This window comes from Talpa europaea (assembly GCF_964194135.1).
Source record: "Talpa europaea genome assembly, chromosome: 13".
NCBI classification, from domain to species: domain Eukaryota; kingdom Metazoa; phylum Chordata; class Mammalia; order Eulipotyphla; family Talpidae; genus Talpa; species Talpa europaea.
In genome coordinates, this window is record NC_140080.1 from 61,944,924 (window position 1) to 61,963,841 (window position 18,918).

At 37.3% G+C, this 18,918-nt stretch overlaps 1 protein-coding gene across 1 annotated transcript in view; it reads right to left on the minus strand.

Moving 5' to 3' along the window:
- The window catches only part of OSBPL1A (oxysterol binding protein like 1A), a gene marked incomplete at both ends in the record, with an annotated part of 170,242 nt that overhangs the window by 136,140 nt on the left and 15,184 nt on the right, over window positions 1-18,918 (minus strand). Inside the window, 5 exons of the mRNA XM_084252790.1 lie at window positions 199-243; window positions 335-396; window positions 9,715-9,859; window positions 11,959-12,044; window positions 15,860-15,971. Of these exons, the coding sequence (XP_084108916.1) occupies window positions 199-243; window positions 335-396; window positions 9,715-9,859; window positions 11,959-12,044; window positions 15,860-15,971 (450 nt within the window). The remainder of the gene's footprint in view (window positions 1-198; window positions 244-334; window positions 397-9,714; window positions 9,860-11,958; window positions 12,045-15,859; window positions 15,972-18,918) is intronic.

Below are 18,918 nucleotides of genomic sequence, written 5' to 3' on the forward strand. Positions count from 1 at the left end.
GTCCCCTTGGCATGCAGACCTCTCCTGCCACATCCACTGCTCCCCTCAGCAGTGTATTTCATCAGTCTGCCTGTTCTGTTCCCCGCTCTGGCTCTGGTGAATTCTCTCACCCTCCCGCACTTCTGGCTGTACCCAGTACTTGTATAAATAAATAAATAAATCTTAAAAAAAAAAGAAAAAAAAAAGCATCCCACCCACCTTCCAGAGAGGGCCTTCGTATCGTTTCAGTACTTTGTGGATGACCTATTAAAAAACATGTTTCTGTTAAACATCCATCTATGTATTTCAAATTTTTTTCCTAAATATTATACAAACGTAATTTATTAATACATACCTTATGACCAATAAAAATGTGTTTCATTTCAGCACCCTGGGCAAGGTCAAGGGGTTTCTGATCTGTGCAAAATACGAGGAAAAAGGTCATGAAGAACTTAACTGTACTATAATATTGATGCTGCAATTGCAGCACATATTTTTCATTATTCCATCAACTACCCCTTTAACCTCTTCCCCCAAATTACCTAGCTGAAATTGCCATTTCTCAATTCTTTATGACCTCCTTTTTAGTAGCTATTAAGTGAGTCACTCTGTATGTATTTCATAATCCTTCAAGCTTTCTTACGTCACTGTATTAAGTGACTACTATAACAAATTACCACAAACAGTGGTTTAAAACAGTAACAATTCTCTTACAGTTGGGGAGGTCAAAAGTCCAAAATCAGTTTCACTGGACCAAAATCAAGGTCTAAACAGAGTTGTATTCCTTCTTGAAAATGCAGGGGAAACCCATTTCCTTCCTTTTTCCAGAGGCTACCTGAATCTCTTGACTTATGATTCCTCCCTCCTTCTTCAAAGTACACCATTCTAACCTCTGGCCCTATCCTTATATTTTTTCTCTTAATATTCTGATTTCCTGCCACAGGATTCTTGTGGTACACAGGGTCCATCTGGATAAATCAGGATTATCTCCTTATCAAGACACTTATCTAATCACATCTGTTGAGGGCCATTACTCAGTATACCACACCATTCTAAAACGATTTCCCTGGAGAACACGTAGCAGGACAGCTCACAAACTAAGGGTATAATAATGGTCCACAGTTGAGGAGAAGAGGAAAATGCAGTAATAGATAACACAACTAGCAAAGTATTATGGTAACTTTCTCAACGTTACATAAGCAAGCACTTTGTTTTGTCAAAGAACCAAAATAGAATGTTTTGTCAGTTATTGAGCTCTGAAGTGAGGCGGCCACTATAAGAAAGATGCAAGCTAAAATAAAAAATCATCCTGTAGCCTCAATAGCTTGTAATTGCTAGAGAACAAAAGCTACACATTAAAAATTAAAGAAATAGCCCTTTCAAAATAACATGTCAGACTGGAATTCTACAATTGATTATGCAGTGAGTTAATATTTTCTATCAAATAACCTTTTTGTAAATACCAAATACCTGGTATGTGTTGGGCAGTGATTTATATAAACCCCTCCCAATGAGAGTCTATTATGTACCAATTAATACGTTAGGCACTGGGAATTCAACATTGAACAAGGCAGAAAAAATTGGATGGGGCTAGGGGAAGCCAGGAAAGGAATAAGAAAAGGGAAAGAGACAATAAATAAATGTTACAGCAAACAGTCAATATGTTTTACCAATATTTTTTAAAGAAATGATTTCACAGAGAATGACTGGGTTACCGCTTTAGAACTCGGGTTCAGGGACTGATCAGAAAAGTCCTCTCTGAGGAAGGGATATTTAAGCTGAAAGCATATGTCCAGCCCTACGAAAGTATAGGAGAAAAGCATTCCAGCAGAGGAAATGGCTAACACAAAGGCCCTGAGGTAAGAACAATTTAGTGAATAAGATGAAATCAGAGGCAGAAAGAGATCAAATCACATAAGTTTTATAGGCTAGCCTCTATGTGCCAATATAAGGAGTAGGTCACTGAAGAGTTTTAAGTAGAAGAGTAATGTGGTGAGAGTTATGTTTAAAACTCTGCCTGGGACCGTCTGGTGGCACAAGGGGCTAAGACACAACCTATGAAGCTACTGACAGCCACTGCAGCACAAGTTCCATCCCGGGCCAGGGAGCTACCCACATGGTGCAGCAGACCTCTCCTGTCTTGCCCGCTGCTCCCCTCAGCAGTGTATTTCAGTCGATCTGCCTGCTCTGTTCCCCACTCTGTCTCTGGTGAATCCTCTCACCCTCTATACCTCTGGCCTGTACCCCAGTTCTTGTACACATAAATAAATCTTTAAAAAAAATTGGGGAAAAATCGACTTTACCTCTTTGAAGATTTTGATAAGCTATTACATTAAAAGGATCATGTTATTGTGGTTGCTATTTTAATTGATCTACTGAGATATTTACACATTTAAAGTGTACATTTAATGGTTTATAGCATAGAATTATGCAACTATTATGTGTGATAATACATGTTTCATTAAAGAGCCTGTATCTTTTACAAATATACTGAAATATTTACAGATAAATGCTATATCTGGAATTGCTTCAAAATAATCCAGAGAGTATGAGGTGGATGGAAAGAGCCAAAAGGAGAGTAAACATTGGTAATTGCTGAAGGAGGGTGAGGAGTATGTTAATTATATTATTCTATTTTAAGCTCTGATAATTTCCATAATTAGAATAAAAAGATCACTATGGTTGCTGCACAGAAAATGGCTAGTAAATGTAGTCAAGAGTAAAGCAGGGATACTAGCTACAAAACGAAAATCCAGGTAGGAAATGGTGGACCAAGAGTCAGTAGTAAAACTGAGACAGTAAATAATATGAAGAGAACTACCTGGTATGTGATTTATTTTATAGGTAGAGTTATAGAAATGCTAATGGGTAAAACTGGGGTTGATCACCTTATGACTTCTCTAGTGGGGAAAAAACTTTATATAAAATATTAACTGAAAAATTAACAATCACTTTAGGTTTTCTAGTTAGCACAAAGGAAGATGTCTAATAAAAAGGCGGCCAAATCTGTCTTCATTCTATCTAGACAAGATTTTTGAGAAATTATTCCTTTATGCAGAGAGGAGAGATGTGATTTTTTTTTTCCATAGAATTTTGTCCTAATACCAGAAATAAATTCTGAACTCCTGCCAACTAGCTGAAATCCAGTTAGGAACCCTCATTCCTGGATTCAAAGCGTGAACTGCCTGGCACACAGTAAGAATTAATAAAATGCTTTTTAAACTGAATGAAATAGCCTTGTACCTGGATGGGCACCATAACCAACTGTTTTAAGATTGCATTACCTCTCTTACCAACCACAACAAATTTAAAAAAAAAGAAATGATCCAATATTAAAATTCTGCAGATTCATCTCTTAATGGGAACACTAAAAAAAAAAAAAAGTCAACACTCCTCACGCCAATTTACATAGAAAGCCATTTCAATTAGATGCCAACAGTATTTTTACTAGAGCTTAAGAAAATATATTTAATGTCATCTGAAAGGATAAGCAGATCATATCAAAGAAAATCCTCAAGAGTTGTAAGAGGATACTAGAGATATTAAAACATTTTTAAAACCCATTAAGAGCACAACATTGGCAAAGGAATAGACAAGGTAATGAAACAAAACAAAACTAAATTCTTAAAAAGTATGAGAAAGCTAAAAATGAAACATGAAAGGGACTGCTGGATAACTGGCATAAAAATAAATGATTAGCCATTTGAAAGTCCTAAAATAACTCACATCATTTTTCCTGCTCCACCTCCACCACACTTACAAACAGGGTTGCTTTCCTGAAATTATCTGCCTCTCCCACTCCAGGCACCCTGGCAGCTTTCTTCTTCAAATATGCCAAGTGGTGTCCTATACCAGAGCCTTTAGAATTGTTAGTCCATTGCTTTCAGTGCTCTTTGCCAGTGATCTTATGGCTCAGTCCCCTACTCAGTGTGGCTCTTTGCCCAAAGTGCCTTCAGAGAGGACTTTTCCTCAGGCCCCTTCCAAAACAGCAACGTCTACTCACTGCCATCCATTCCACCCTATTTTATATTTCTGCACCTCATTGTCTGACAACAGTCCTTGGCACACAGCAGTGGCTCAGCATTAGGTGAATGAATGGAATGTGATTACAGATGGACTAGGAGACAAAAGAATCAAGTATTTACCAAATCTGTTACCTAAGTTGAAAAGCATTAGAAGAAACCAAAGCAGAGGATCAACAAATTTAATTACCACTTTATTTTTTTTCTTAGATTTATTTTTATTTATTTATACATACAAGCACTGGGTACAGTCAGAAGAGTGGGAGGGTGAGAGAATTCACCAGAGCCAGAGCGGGGAGCAGAGCAGGCAGAAGGACCGAAGTACACCACTGAGGGGAGCAGCGCGCCATGTGGGACCCTCCTCCGGTGGCCGGGGAGCAGCCGGGGATCGAACCTGTGCTGCAGAGGCTGCGGGCAGCTTCGCAACCTGGCGCTCAACCGCTGCGCCACCGGGGAGGCCCTAATTACCACTTTAAACACCCTTGTTTTATAAAAAATACACTAGGCAAATTTAGGTATATATATATATATATATATATATATACACACATACATATACACTATATCATCCCAGTCCTTATCATTGAAGTTTTGGGGAGGAAGATTTTATCTGTGTGAATACTATCCAGAGGGTGTGCCATGAAGACTTACTTTCCATACTGTTGTGGTGTTTCCAGAATATGGAAAAACTATTGATACTTGATTAAAAAGTAGGATTTTAATAAGTCAAGGCTATTTATAACCTATAAACTAAAAGAAAGAGCAGTCACTGAGCTGTGTGCCAGCCCACACTCATTCAGTATTCTCTGAGCACTGCCCTGTACACATCACCAGGCAAAGGGTCTAATAGCCATGTCTGTGCTATATGGCTCTCGTCTCCTAGCAGCTGACTGTGCCACGGGCACGCATCTAACACAAGTGGATACCATCAGATTATCTCCCACTGAAATTTAAAACTGAGGCCAGGAAATCCTGGTCAACTGAATGCAATTACAAGGTAGTCATCTTCCGTCACATACACAGGAAAACAAAAAGGCTCATGTGCTAAGAGACAGAAATGAGAGACTATGCAATAAGAAAAATACACCTTCAATGAGTGGCAGCCCTGTTGTTTCCTAACAGCTCCCTAGTTCCTGATTCCATCCCTCTGACTCTTGAACAGCATTTCCTGCTTTAGAATATCACCAGATATCTCTGTACTCCTATTTTAATAATAAATAAGATCTTTATTTTGCTTACACTTATCTTTAATACTTAAAAAAGAAATCACTAGTCTACCATAGAACATTAACAAATAAAAGATAAATATTTGGATGTTTGGGTTATAGATTATATTTTGGTACCTTTATTTTCCTCATTTTGACCATAAACAAGCATTATTCAATTTAAAATGCTATAAAATAGGTATGAAAACAGATTAGAAGGATACACAATAGGCCAAAGTAATACTGGCTAATTTGTGGTTTATTTTCTATTTTTAACACCTTTTAACATATATATATGTGTGTATATATATATATATATACACACACTAGTACTAATGAATAGTAAGAATACTTTTTCAGAAGCTTCTTGACTTATCGAGAACATTTTAACAGGAACGTTCAGTTGTGATTACTAATGTAAAGTATAGGGTAAAGTATAGGATGTATTTGAACACCAATAGACACCAAATGTTTACAGGGATTTTAACTTAGATTGATATTTAAACTATTAATTGATTCTTTGGGATAATTTTAAAATCTAAATTTCTAAGGAAGAATCATAAACCACTCCACACAGAAACTATTCAAGGTTGGGAAATTGTCAAAGACACTAGGAATCAAACTAAACATCAATTTTATGTGACTCCTTTAGCACTTTTAGGATTCCTTTGCTTAATTCACAGGTAGGAAAATAATTTAACTTTTATTTCCTAGTCACCAATTATGTAATGTGTTACTTTCACTGCTCCACCACAGTTCATACAGCCAATTAGGGGAATCTTTTCAGATATCTGTGCCCACTTTCCATCACTTTTTAAAATTGGACCCTTCAAAGAATGTTCACCCATTCTGCAAACTAACTTTCAATGCTAATAATTTTTTTTTCACTTTTACTGTTTTTAGGTTTTGCATCCTGCCACCCCTAACAAAGTAGCAAACCTCTAGACACAAAACACATTTCCAATCCCCTTTCCCTGTCTTCATCAACTCCTCCGCCCCCACCCCCCCACCCCCTGCCCCTGCCTTACATTCTTGATCACATCTGACTTAGTAAATAACTGCCTTTTTTATTTGCTTACTGGCCCTCCCCTACTAGGATGTAAGCTCCATGAAAACAGGGATTTGCCTGTTTATTTTTTCAGCACTTTAGATCCCTAGTTCCTAGAATTGTATCTGACACATAAGCACTGAATAAATACTTAAATGAATACTTAAATTTCCATAGGTTCATAATTAGTCTTTTATCAAGCAGGGCAAGTCCCCCTCTTTCTTCCCTTTACAATTCTCTACCCCAGGCCTCCCCAGTGGTGCAGCGGGTTGAGCGCCGCCCTGTGAAGCTGTCCACAGCCTCTGCAGCACAGGTTCGATTCTAGGCCAGCCAGGGAGAGGTCCCAGACCTCTCCCGTTGCGCCCGCTGCTCCCCTCAGCAGTTCTTTCGGTCCGTCTGTCTATTCTGTTCCCCGCTGTCTCTGGTGAATCCTCTTACCCTCCCGCACATCTGGCCTGTACCCCAGTTCTTGTATAAATAATCTTTAAAAAAATATTTTTAAAGAAATTCTCTATCCTGGACTTTCCTATATAATTTTAGAAGCTACTAGTTAAGTTCTGTGAAAATTTTTTGAGGGTTCTAGCTGGAATTTCTTTAAGATTTCTAAATTTAAAATGAATTTGGGATGAACTGTTTCCAATATTGTTTTTATCAACCAAATATAAGGCAGGTCTCTATTTTTTAGTTCATCTTCATCTTTTAGATCCTTCAGTTATATTTAAAATTGCCTCCTAATCATTTTTATCAAATATGTTCCTTTTTCTTCCTGTTACCAAATCATTGCCTTTAAAAAAATTATACTTTGTCACAATTAAGTGATCAAGCTTCTATTGTGCTTGACTTTAAACAGACTTAATTTTCCCTTCACCTGAAAAAATTTCTCATTTGTCTATGGGGCCATTCCTTCTCAAATACTACAAAGGAAACTGCTGCCTCAGTCATTTATATTTGACCTACCATTTGCTCAATTACCCAGTAAAAACTGTTCTTGCAGAAAGGACCAAGCCCTGAGCCACTGACTTACACAGTCTTTTCTCAGTAACATCCTAACCTTTACTCTGCATTTTATTTTCTCCTTTGGCTCCCCCGGAATTGTTTTCCTCACATCTCCTGAGTGCTTTCTCTTCTCCATCCCATAATTGCTTTTTAATGTTTCTTCTAACTTCTAACTTATTCCAGGAAGAATCTGTATATATGCCCCAGAGATGCTTTCTCTGAGAATGAAATAACTCTTGAAAAGACTAGGGTTTACCAAGTAAACAAGCAGGAAAAGCACATTTCTGGCACAAAGAAGTACATAGAAGGTGAGAACAGCATGGTGAACCAGAGAGCTTCAAACAGTTTGGAAATAAAGGAGATGCAGAATATTCTAGAATAAATTTTCTTTGTTTCTGCTACCATCTATGTCAAATTTCAAATCCTAATTACCTCTCCCCCTTGAGTGTTGGCCTGCCACAACCTATCTGAAATACTGTGATCACATTAATCTTATTAAAGCATCTCACCTCTCCATTGCTCACCTATATTTCAGGGCCTCTGTGACTTTCCAAATTAAGGGGCAAAATAGTTTGGCCTTTCCAGGCTTTTCACTACACAGCCTAATTTCCATTTACATGATTACTCAGTACTGCTCCCCTTTATCTACCTGAATGTGCCAAACTGGTTTTTACCTGAACTTGTCTTATGTTTCACTTTAACATCACCCTTTCATAATCCTCCTCCTTAGTACACTCTTTACCAAATTTCATATTAAATTCTTACTAGATAATAATGGTACTGTTTATATTTTTAAAAGAAAACCATAGGGTGGATGTTTATGTTAGAAACAAACTGAAATATTTAGACATGGAAAAAATCTTCAATCATACTAGGACTTCTGGGTCTACATCAAATGCCTAGTCCTTCATGAGGTTATTATTTATTACTCTGCACCTTCAACAAACATGTAGTGTGTAGAAAGCATCATGTGCTATTCATTATATCATGTACTATATATTACAACATGCTGGGAAAACTAGACAGTAAAATATTAGCCATCCCCTTAGGGATTCAGTCTCATGGGAGACAGCTACATAAGCCAGTAACTACCATGGAGCATGATTAGACTATGATGGAGGCGAACACAGGGTCTCCTGGGATCACTGACAAGTTCTAACCCAGATGGGTGGTAAGCATCTATACATCTTAAAAAGTGACATATGAGGTCTCTGAAAATGTTCCCCCTTTGAATACCTAGGAATCTTTTGTAGTTCCTCTTTGATAATATGCATATAGAGTAGATAATGATAATTCTGGGTTCCATATTTGCAATTATGCCAATTACTAAGATTTATCTATAACCCCCAAATCAACATTTATGGTAATTCCTGGTCATTTGCAAGTGTGTCCAGACTGGTGAAAAATGCGAGCCATCTGATACACCACTGAATGAGCTTCCAGTTGAGCTGAATAAGGTGATGTTTGACTGGCTGGTTTCAGCTCTCATTCTGTAAACAAGTGTCCTCGTCATGATTTATCAAGTGCTACATTTTCCCCTATTGCTTTTTTTTTTTTTTTTTTTTGGTGATTTCCCTGTTGAAACTCGTCCTCAGGGCTGCAGTGTAGTCTAGTGTTACCAAGCACAGGAAGGCTGTGATGTGCTCTGTGGAGAATGGGTGTTAAGAAAGTTAAGCTCTGTTAAGGCATGAGTCACGTGCTGTTGGCAGCAAGTTCAATGTTAATGAATCAGTGATATACATTAAATAGTGTTCTGAAATAAAATCACACAAAAAATTATGTATTGGGGCCTCCCTGGTGGTGCAAGGGGTTAAGCACCACACTATGAAGCAGTCCGCAGCCCCTGCAGCACTAGTCCGATCCCCAGCAGGCCAGGGAGAAACCCACATGGCGCAGCAGACCTCTCCTGTCTCGCCCACTGTTCCCCTCAGCAGTGTATTTTGGTCAGTCTGCCTGTTCTGCTCCCGGCTCTGTCTCTGGTAGATCCTCTCACCTTCCTGCATCTCTGGCCTGTACCACAGCTCTTGTATGCATAAATAAATAAATCTTAAAAAAAATATGGATTAATTAGGTGATATAAATGTGAACAGAGACTCACAGGAACCTAACTATTTCTGCTGGAGCAATGATTCAGTATTCAGAGCTCAGAATATGGACTTTATAGAATATAACTACCACAAACAAGAATCAACTGTGTGTGGTTGTGCATGTTTCTTTGAGGGAAACAGTCATGAGAACCTCCTATGGAGCAGGCATTATTAAACATTTGACTTTTAACTGGAAAGCAAATAAATAAGCCTATTTGTGTGTGTGAGTGTGTGAATGCCTTGACATCAAAATTAAATGGGAGCCATGCAGTTTAACAAAGACTGGATATTAAAAGAAAACACTTAATTTTACATGGCACTGACTAGTTTTTTATCACTTCAAAATGACTAGCAATGGTTTTTATCAACATGCTTACCATTTTTGTTCTTCATGTTAGGGTCTGCTCCACTTTTGAGAAGCTTTAAGGCACACTGCTTATGAGCCCGGTAAGCTGCACAATGCAAGGGGGTATTTCCTAACTGATCCGAACAGTTAACATCAGGAGGATTGGGCCTGTTGAGCTAACAAGTGAAGAAATACAACACCGAGTTATATATAAAAAAATAGCCATTCTCCCACACAACACTGAGGAGATGTCTGGGTGCTCAGGTGGATTCTCATACCACAGAGCCTGAGGAGCAGCTGGGTTCCTTGGCATCTGGACTGTTTAGTGGCTTCTTGCTCATTAGACCAGCCAGCTTGGTACCCATGCTGGTCCTCAAGGGGCCACAATGTCCAACAACAGACAAGCACATTACATCAGTGCCACCCAGCCCACCTCTGGAAACTATATTTCACCCAGATTTGCTAGCTCCAACCGGTTTTGCAATTTACACTTCTTATTACAGCAAAATTACAAATTAGTCTTCTGAAGAGATCATTCAGAAGACTTAAAACCATAAATGATAATGTGTAAATGTTAAAGTTCTATTGAACTTGTTGTTCCCAACTGACTGCTTTATAGGCTTCTGTGTAGTCTCATTTTATGAAGTTTTAAAAATGTTTTGGGCACTAATCTTAGAAACCAAAGAGACCTTTGTAAGTGAGCTAAAATAACTTTAAAGCCAATGGCAATACTTCAGTCTTGAATTTAGATCAAATTTAGAGTTTCATGTTTAATGAGACTATGCGGGGAATAGAAACTGAAAAGCAGGTCTCCTAAGAGGGAAAAAAATGGGTAAAGCCTTAGTCTATTTTGACACAATATTCATATTCCAAAATATTGTCCCTTCTGTGTATGTTTCTTTCTAGAAGTTTAGTATACCTTTCAGAAAGTACTCCTTAATATTAGAGAAACTTATTCCTTTACAGGTTCTGATTTATTGTATTTCAATTTTAAATGGACTTAATCTGAAAAAAGGTATTGCCTTTACATTAAGTATTTGCCTTGAAAAAAAGATCCTTATCCAACAAATTTGCAGTAGAGGACTAAGGGTGTAAATCATAAATTCAGAAAAAAGTCTTTAAAATGTATCCTGCTGAAAAAGAGACAATAACAAAAACAAAGAGAAACCCCACCAACTGGGAGAACATTTTTGCACCCAACACTAATGATAAAGGACTGATCACAAAAATCTGCAAAGAGCTGATGAGACTCAACAACAACAAAGAAAATAATCCAGTCAAAAAATGGGCAGAAGAGCTAAAAAGAAACTTCTCTGAAGAGGAAATGCAAATGGCCAACAGGCATATGAAAAAATGTTCAACATCACTTGTCATCAGGGAAATGCAAATCAAAACTACCATGAGATACCATCTTACACCAGTGAGAATGGCACATATTAAAAAAACTAGCAACAACAAATGTTGGCGAGGGTGTGGAGAAAAAGGAACTCTTCTGCACTGCTGGTGGGAGTGCAAACTGGTCCAACCACTATGGAGAGCTGTGTGGAGATTTCTGGACCTACTAAACATAGAGCTTCCATATGATCCAGCAATTCCACTCCTAGGTATTTACCCAAAGGACACAGAAACATCAATTCCAAACAACACCTGCACCCCTATGTTTATAGCAGCACTGTTTACAATAGCTAAGCTTTGGAAACAACCCAAATGCCCAAAAATAGATGACTGGATCAAGAAGATGTGGTACATATATACCATGGAATATTACTCAGCATTCAAAAAAGATAAACACATGCAATTTGCAGCAACATGGATGGCGCTGGAAGGGATCATGCCCAGCGAAATAAGCCAAAAAGAAAAAGAAAAATACCAGATGGTCTCACTCATAGCAGGAATCTAGAAAACTTAAATAAGGGACCAGGAAAATGAATAACTATAAGAAAGTGAAAATCAAAATCAACAAAAAACTATGAACCAGAGACACTTTTAGGGGGGCGGGGGCGGGAGGGGAGGGATTGGGGTCAGAATGGGGGGGCTGCAATTGTATGGGGAATATAACAATAAAATTTATAAAAAAAAAAAAGTATCCTGCTGAAGCTATTGTCATGTAAATTGTTTCTGTTACAGGTTTTCAAGGACTTTCATTCTACTATATGAACTCGAGTATTTTGGTCCACAATTTGACTAACCTATGAACTTAACATTAAGTAAAAATTTTTCTGATGTGCAATGTAAAGAAATAATGAATGTTTGGTTTTTGTTTTGTTCCTTTTACCAGAGCTGTGAGTTCTGTGGCTTTGCCTTCTCTTGCTGCGGCCAAGAGCAATTCTTCAAACTTTCTTTGCTGAGTCCTTTCTACAGCTGCAAAAGGAAAGCAAATATTACTTTATTTCTCTACTTCTAGTCAAGATTCTATCAGCAAATTCTCATTACAAAGATACATAAAGATCAAGTTAAGTCACGATGTTTTGAAACATAATTCAAATGCAAGTAGACTTTATTATTATTCTCATTGCCTTAAAGTTCAGATTACAGACTTTAAATTCTTTCAGGCTTGGATAAATTTATGTTTTCAAGTTAGAGATCTTTATCCTAGTCACAATACCCATCACAAATAATTATGCATTACTTCTGCATTTGGTAATACTGTTACATATCTGCTTTGAAAGTTAGGTAAGTGGGGAGATGAGTTCTTACCTCAGAAACTTAAGATGTGAAGAGTAATAAGTAGCTATACAAACCATATATACATATTTAGGCTCACATATACTTATATATACTTCCAATAACATATATTTTATATTTTTTTATCAAATACTGTAGCACATAAGTCCCAAATGCTACTCAAAGCACTTTTAAAGTATTTACTCATTAAAACCTCAAAATGAATATTTAATTCTATGAAGTAGGTGCTATTATGCTGAATTTATTCATGAAGAAACTGAGGAACCAAAAGGTTAAGGAACCTAACCAAGGTCACATAGCCTGGAGGTAGAAGAGCTTGTCTTTCAACTTGGGTAGGGTGGTTGGTTCCAGAATTCATTATTTCTATGCTACACTGCTTCTCAAATCATACTTGCAGAGAAAGAGCAACTAGCAATGTGATTTGTTTAAGGAACTGGAATATGTAACTAGGTCTCATTTCTGCTACATTTCTCTTTTGACTTACAGAAAAGCATATTTATGTGTGTATGGCCTCCCCACAGATTATTAATTACAAAAGGCAACAGTACCCTGACAGTGGGCCACCAACTGATGAGAGTTAACATCACCAGCAGTGGTACAAAATGACGTCATGTGCTCCTATGTGAGATGCTGGCAAAGGCTACAACCTCAGCTCTATAATATTACCACCAGGAACACATCTGTTAACCTAACTATATGAACAGAAAAACCCATATTTTTGAGGGATATTCTATAAACAATTCTACAAATTCCTTTCTCTACAAAAAGGTCAAGAGCATGAAAAAACAAAGGAATTATTACAGATAAAAGGAGACTAAAGTAATGTGACAAATATAATGTAAGCCTAGAATGAGGGAGAATACACTACAAGAGACATCTGGAAATTGGCAAAATTTGAATATGAGTTGTACATGATGCAAATATTATACTCATGCTAAATCTCCTGATACCAATCACAATATTGTGACTATATCAGAAAATACCTTTGTTCTTAGGAGAATCATACTGAACTATTTAGCGCTAAGATATTGATGTCTATAAATTGTTCCCAAATATTTCAGCAAAAAAAGTTAAAAAAAGGGCCTCCCCTGGTGATGCAGCGGTTGAGCACTGGGCTGCGAAGATGCCCACAGCCTTTGCAGTGCCGATTCGATCCCCGGCCACCGGCGAGGGTCCCACATGGCGTGACAGACCTCTCCTGCCATGCCCGCTGCTCCCCTCAGCAGTGTATTTCCAGTCTGCCTGTTCTGTTCCCCACTCTGGTGAATTCTCTCACCCTCCCACGCTTCTGTACCCAGTGCTTGTATAAATAAATAAATAAATCTTAAAAAAAGTTAAGAGAAAACATTAAACAATATATTAAAAGATAAACCAGATGGAGTAAATGTTAATGATTGGTGAGTGGATGTGAAGGACATACAAGTACACATTTTACTATTCTTGAAATTTTCCCATAGATAAGAAATCTCTCAAAATAAAGAGACAAATGATATGTGAAGGATGATATTCCTCTCTAATACCTGATGAGTAATCTGCCCTCTCCTGAATATCTCCATCATGGGAAACTCACTACATTTTCAGGTAACTCAAGTCTTATTACAATACAATGGACTTGAAGATGATATTCCATCAACTGGCCCTGGTCCGCACAAATCAGATTATTTGTCCTCCAATATAACAGCTCTTCAGATATAACAGATGCTTAAATATGATGTCATTGTGTTTACCAAAGTCTATTTTTCTGGAGTGAAACATCTCCTATCCCTCTGTGCATTACCCTATGATATGGTTTCTGGTCTACCTGTGGACTGGTGGGTTTCTGGATATACCCTTGCAGTCCGACCCATTTAATAAACTATTCACAAATGATACAGCTGACTAAGGCGACCTCACCAAATAGAATCACTCAACTAAGTTTCTATTTTTATTTCCCAGGCTAGGAGCATGTTAGCTGACAAATCATAGTACCCATAAAATCAGCTAAGCCCTTTGTCCTTAGTTTGGATTTGGGAGAGCCTTAGCCATCTTCTTATTGTTGGCCCCATTAAATGTAGACTTCTTAGGCTAACCTAACATTCCAGTCTGTCAGGAAATTCTGTTTTGTGTTCTCATCTTGTTACAGTTAAATGACAGGGCAGGATCAAAGACAGTATTTCATCGTCCCAATTAGGTCACTATTTATCAAAGAGCTGGGATCCTCTCTACCATGTTCAATCTCCCCAAAATTACATAATACAGACTCAAAAATTTTTGTGTTGATTTGCTTGCTAATTGAAAATGAAAGGGTTCCTTTTAAATGCAAGATTGAATTAAGATATTGGTCTAAAGTTATATAACAAGCAACATTATTTTGCTGTTACCAGAGAACAAGTGAGATTTTAGTTTTCAAGGCCAACTGGAAAGTAATAAAAAGATCTTGGTTTTTAATCAGATAAAAATAGCAATCATTACAAAATTAACAATCAATATCCTTTAAATACAAATTTTTCTTGGGCCTCCCTGGTGGCACAAGGGGTTAAGCACAGTACTATGAAGCTATCCATAGCCTCTGCAGCAGGAGTTTCATTCCCGACCTACCAAGGAGCTACCCACATGGTACAGCAGACCTCTCCTGTCTCACCCACTGCTCCCCTCAGCAGTGTATTTCAGTTTGTTCTGTTTCCCACTCTGTCTCTGGAATCCTCTCAACACCCATACCTCTGGCCTGTACCCTAGTTCTTATATGCATCAATAAAAAAATCTTTAAAAAGTACAAAATTATCTTGCCCTTCTCTGAAATGCAAAGGACAGAAATAGGGTATGTATGAAATTGCAAATTTAATTCAATATTCTTAATTCATAAATGAGTAAAAAAATCTCTTCTCTACAACAGAAATCACATAAAAATAATTATAGCAAAGCTGACCATTTGGAGGATAATTTTAATACCTGAGCATTTCCCAGTGGAAGCATTAGTTTAAACTATTTTAGAGAAATCCCTGCATTATTGCAGACTCTTATGTTTTCCTAAATGTAATTTAATCTTTGTAGTTCATAACAATGTAGCCAATCAATCAAGAAATGACTGCCAGCTATTGTACTGTAATGAAATACTCAGGACAATGGAGCCAGCCAGAGCCATCTTCCCTAACATCAAATAACTAAGAGGTGCAGTTATTTGTAGTTTCTGTTCTGCTCTTTGATATTCTTTCATATCCATGCTTCTGTGAGCCTATCTGTCATACTCCCATATGTCTCTAATATTCTACTTTCAATTCTGTTGGCAATTTGATCAACAGATTTTTTAAACTTGCCATAATGTCAAACAAGTGTTTAAAAGTTATGAGAACACTCATAGGTAATTTTGTTCTAGTCAACGATTTTTAAATTATGTTATCTTTATTGCATAGGCTCGGTGTCACTATCTCAGATGCAACTTCTACTTATAATTTGGATGTTGGTTACAAAGAAAGTAAATGCTATTTCAGTTAATATTCGTAATATTTACTTACCTTCAAGCATGTTCCTGATTTCTTTGTCATGAGTGACTTCTTTTGCTGTCTGTCCACTCCCATTAACAACAGTAGCATCAGCATCATATTCTAAAAGAAGCATTACCAATTCCTAAAAACAAAGAAATTAGTTTTAGCTATTAAGATATTATTATATTACAGTCCTTTTCCAAATTTCTAATTAGCACAACAGAAAAGTCCATGTAGGAATCTTTATATAGTATCAGTTATGTTTACAATAAGCAATTATTAAGTAACTACAAATTGAATGTCACAATTTAACTAATTCTAGTAGTGGATGCCTAAGCATTTGCTAATCTACAATATACATAGACAACTTCTATAATTGATTTTTAAAGTAAGTTAACTGGTAATATTGCCAAATTGGTTCATCAAACTAAGAAAGTCATTTGAAGTAGAGCAGATAGCACATTCATTGAACACTATTCCACTCAAACCTGTGAGAAAGATTTACTATACAAACCTAGATTTTTTAATAAATTTTTATGCTTCTAAAAAAACAGAACATTATTTCTTAAAGTGATATAGATTTACAGCATATACCACTAGCAAAGGAATGGTTTATAATGAAGCAAATGATCTTCTAAAGTCAGTACTCAACAATGGAGATAATCTACACTGATTCATATTTACTCTAAGTGACTACTCTTTTAGGAATGTCAGTTGATTATTAATGTACATAAGCCCAGTATTACTGGTTCAATTCAGTTATACAATAAGGCAGTAGAAACAAAAAAGCAGGAAATTTGCAGGAGAACATTAGAGATATAAAGGTTCATTTTACTGGCACGTGCAGCACCCACACAGGAGAAATGAAGTACCGGCTGCTTAGCACTCAAGCAGGAGGAGGTACAGCGCTGCTCTCACATCTAGGCTGATAGGTGCACTGACACTTTTGAGGTGACACCCTGTTGTTACACAGTATGTTTTCCTGTGAGTTTCACTGTTCCTTTGGGCCATAAGACTTCCTATGCTCTTTTAATGCAAAAAAAAAAAAAAAAAAAAAAAAAAAAAAAAAAAGTTGTAAAAATGCTTAAATCTACAAAACAGAGACAGGAAGAACAAAATACCCTGGGCTAGATACCATATGATTACAAATGCATTTTGGTGTATTTTTCTTGCTAATCATTTTTCCTAAGCATAGGTTTGAGATTTGAAAACAGAATTATATGACACAGTTGCTTATTTTATGCTGCTATCACATAATATGTTTTTCAGGATACTATACAGTGTTTACAAACATATTTTTCAAGGCTGAATGTTATTTAAGTACTATCACATTTTAGAAATAATTAAGTTTCTATTTTAACAAAATGAATCAATAACTTAGCCTCTTCTATCATTTATAAAGGTAACATTTTAGGAGAAGAGTTTTTATACTTTATGTAAAAAGTTCAAATTAGTAAAAAAGTTAGAACAGCCTGGATAATGATAGAAAATATTTACACATCTTATCTAATAAGGACTTGCATCCAGAGTATATAATTAACTCTGACTACTCAGCAATAAAGAGACAAATAACAATTTATAAATGGCTAGAGCTAACAAAAATATATATAGAAGGAAATTAAGAAAAATAATCCCATTTACAATAGCATCAAAAAGAATTAAAAACTTAGCAAAGAAAGGTGGACCCAATGGACTTTGGTGGAGGACCATGGATGTGGCATGATACATGCATCTAAAAAGGTGTGAAACTATTACTTTTTTAAATTTTATTTATTTTATTTTATATATTTTTTACATCATTTTTCATTTTTGCACATTTTTGCATTTTCATCTTGGTTATAGTCCCCATACAATTCCCACCCACCCTGATTTTGATCTTACTCCCTTCCCTCCTCTCCCCCCGCCCCTGCAGTATGTCTCTGTGAACCTATTACTTCTGAACCACATACACTGCTGTAAACCAGTATTATCTTGATGCTTTTTAAAAAGGAATGCAGGGCCTCCCTGGTGGTGTAGGTGTTAAAGTCTCAGTGTTATCAAACTATCACCAGTCACTGCAGCATGAGTTCGAGCCCCGGCCAGAGAGCTATCCGACATAGCACAGCAGATGTCTCCTGTGCTCTCAGTGTCTCGCCCACTGTTCCCCTCAGCTGTATATTTCAGTAGATCTGCCTGTTCTGCTCCCCACTCTGTCTCTGGTGAATCCTCTCACCCCCTGCACCTCTGGCCTACATCCCAGTTTTTGTGTGCATAAATAAATAAATCTGTGGCGCAGCGGTTGAGTGCTGGGTTACGAAGCTGCGCGCAGCCTCTGCAGCGCCGGTTCGATCCCCGGCTGCTCCCAGGCCACCGGAGGAGGGTCCCACATGGCGCGCAGACCTCTCCTGCCGCCCGCTGCTCCCCTCAGCAGTGTACTTCGGTCCTTCTGCCTGCTCTGCTCCCCGCTCTGGCTCTGGTGAATTCTCTCACCCTCCCACGCTTCTGACTGTACCCAGTGCATGTATAAACAAAACAAACAAACAAATAAATAAATAAAGCATGCCTCTAGTAAAAAAAAAAAATAAAATAAAGGGGCCTCCCCTGGTGTCGCAGGCGGTTGAGCGCAGCACTGTGAAGCTGTCGGCAGCCTCTACAGTGCCGGTTCGATCCTGGCTGGCAAAAGACACTGAAACTGTAAAATATTGCTGAAAGAAACAAACTGGAAGACATCTAGTGCTCACAGTAAAAGATATAATATTGTCAGGCTATGTATACTACCCAAGGTAATCTACAGGGTTAGTGAAATCCTTATCAAACTGACATGACATTTTTCCAGGGGAAAAAAGAAAACCTATCCTTAATTTTACATGGAATATAAAGGAACCCCAAATAATATGGAAAAAAGAACAAAGAAACTCAAGACCTCACAGTCCCTTATATCAAAACTTACCTCAAAACTACAATAATCAAAATAATGGCATAAACACAGATATACAGACCAATGAAACAGAAAGTCCAGAAATTATCTCTTGCATTTATAGTCAACTGTTTTTTCAACAACCATTCAAAGTGCAATGGGCAATACAAATGGTGCTGGGAAAACTGACGAT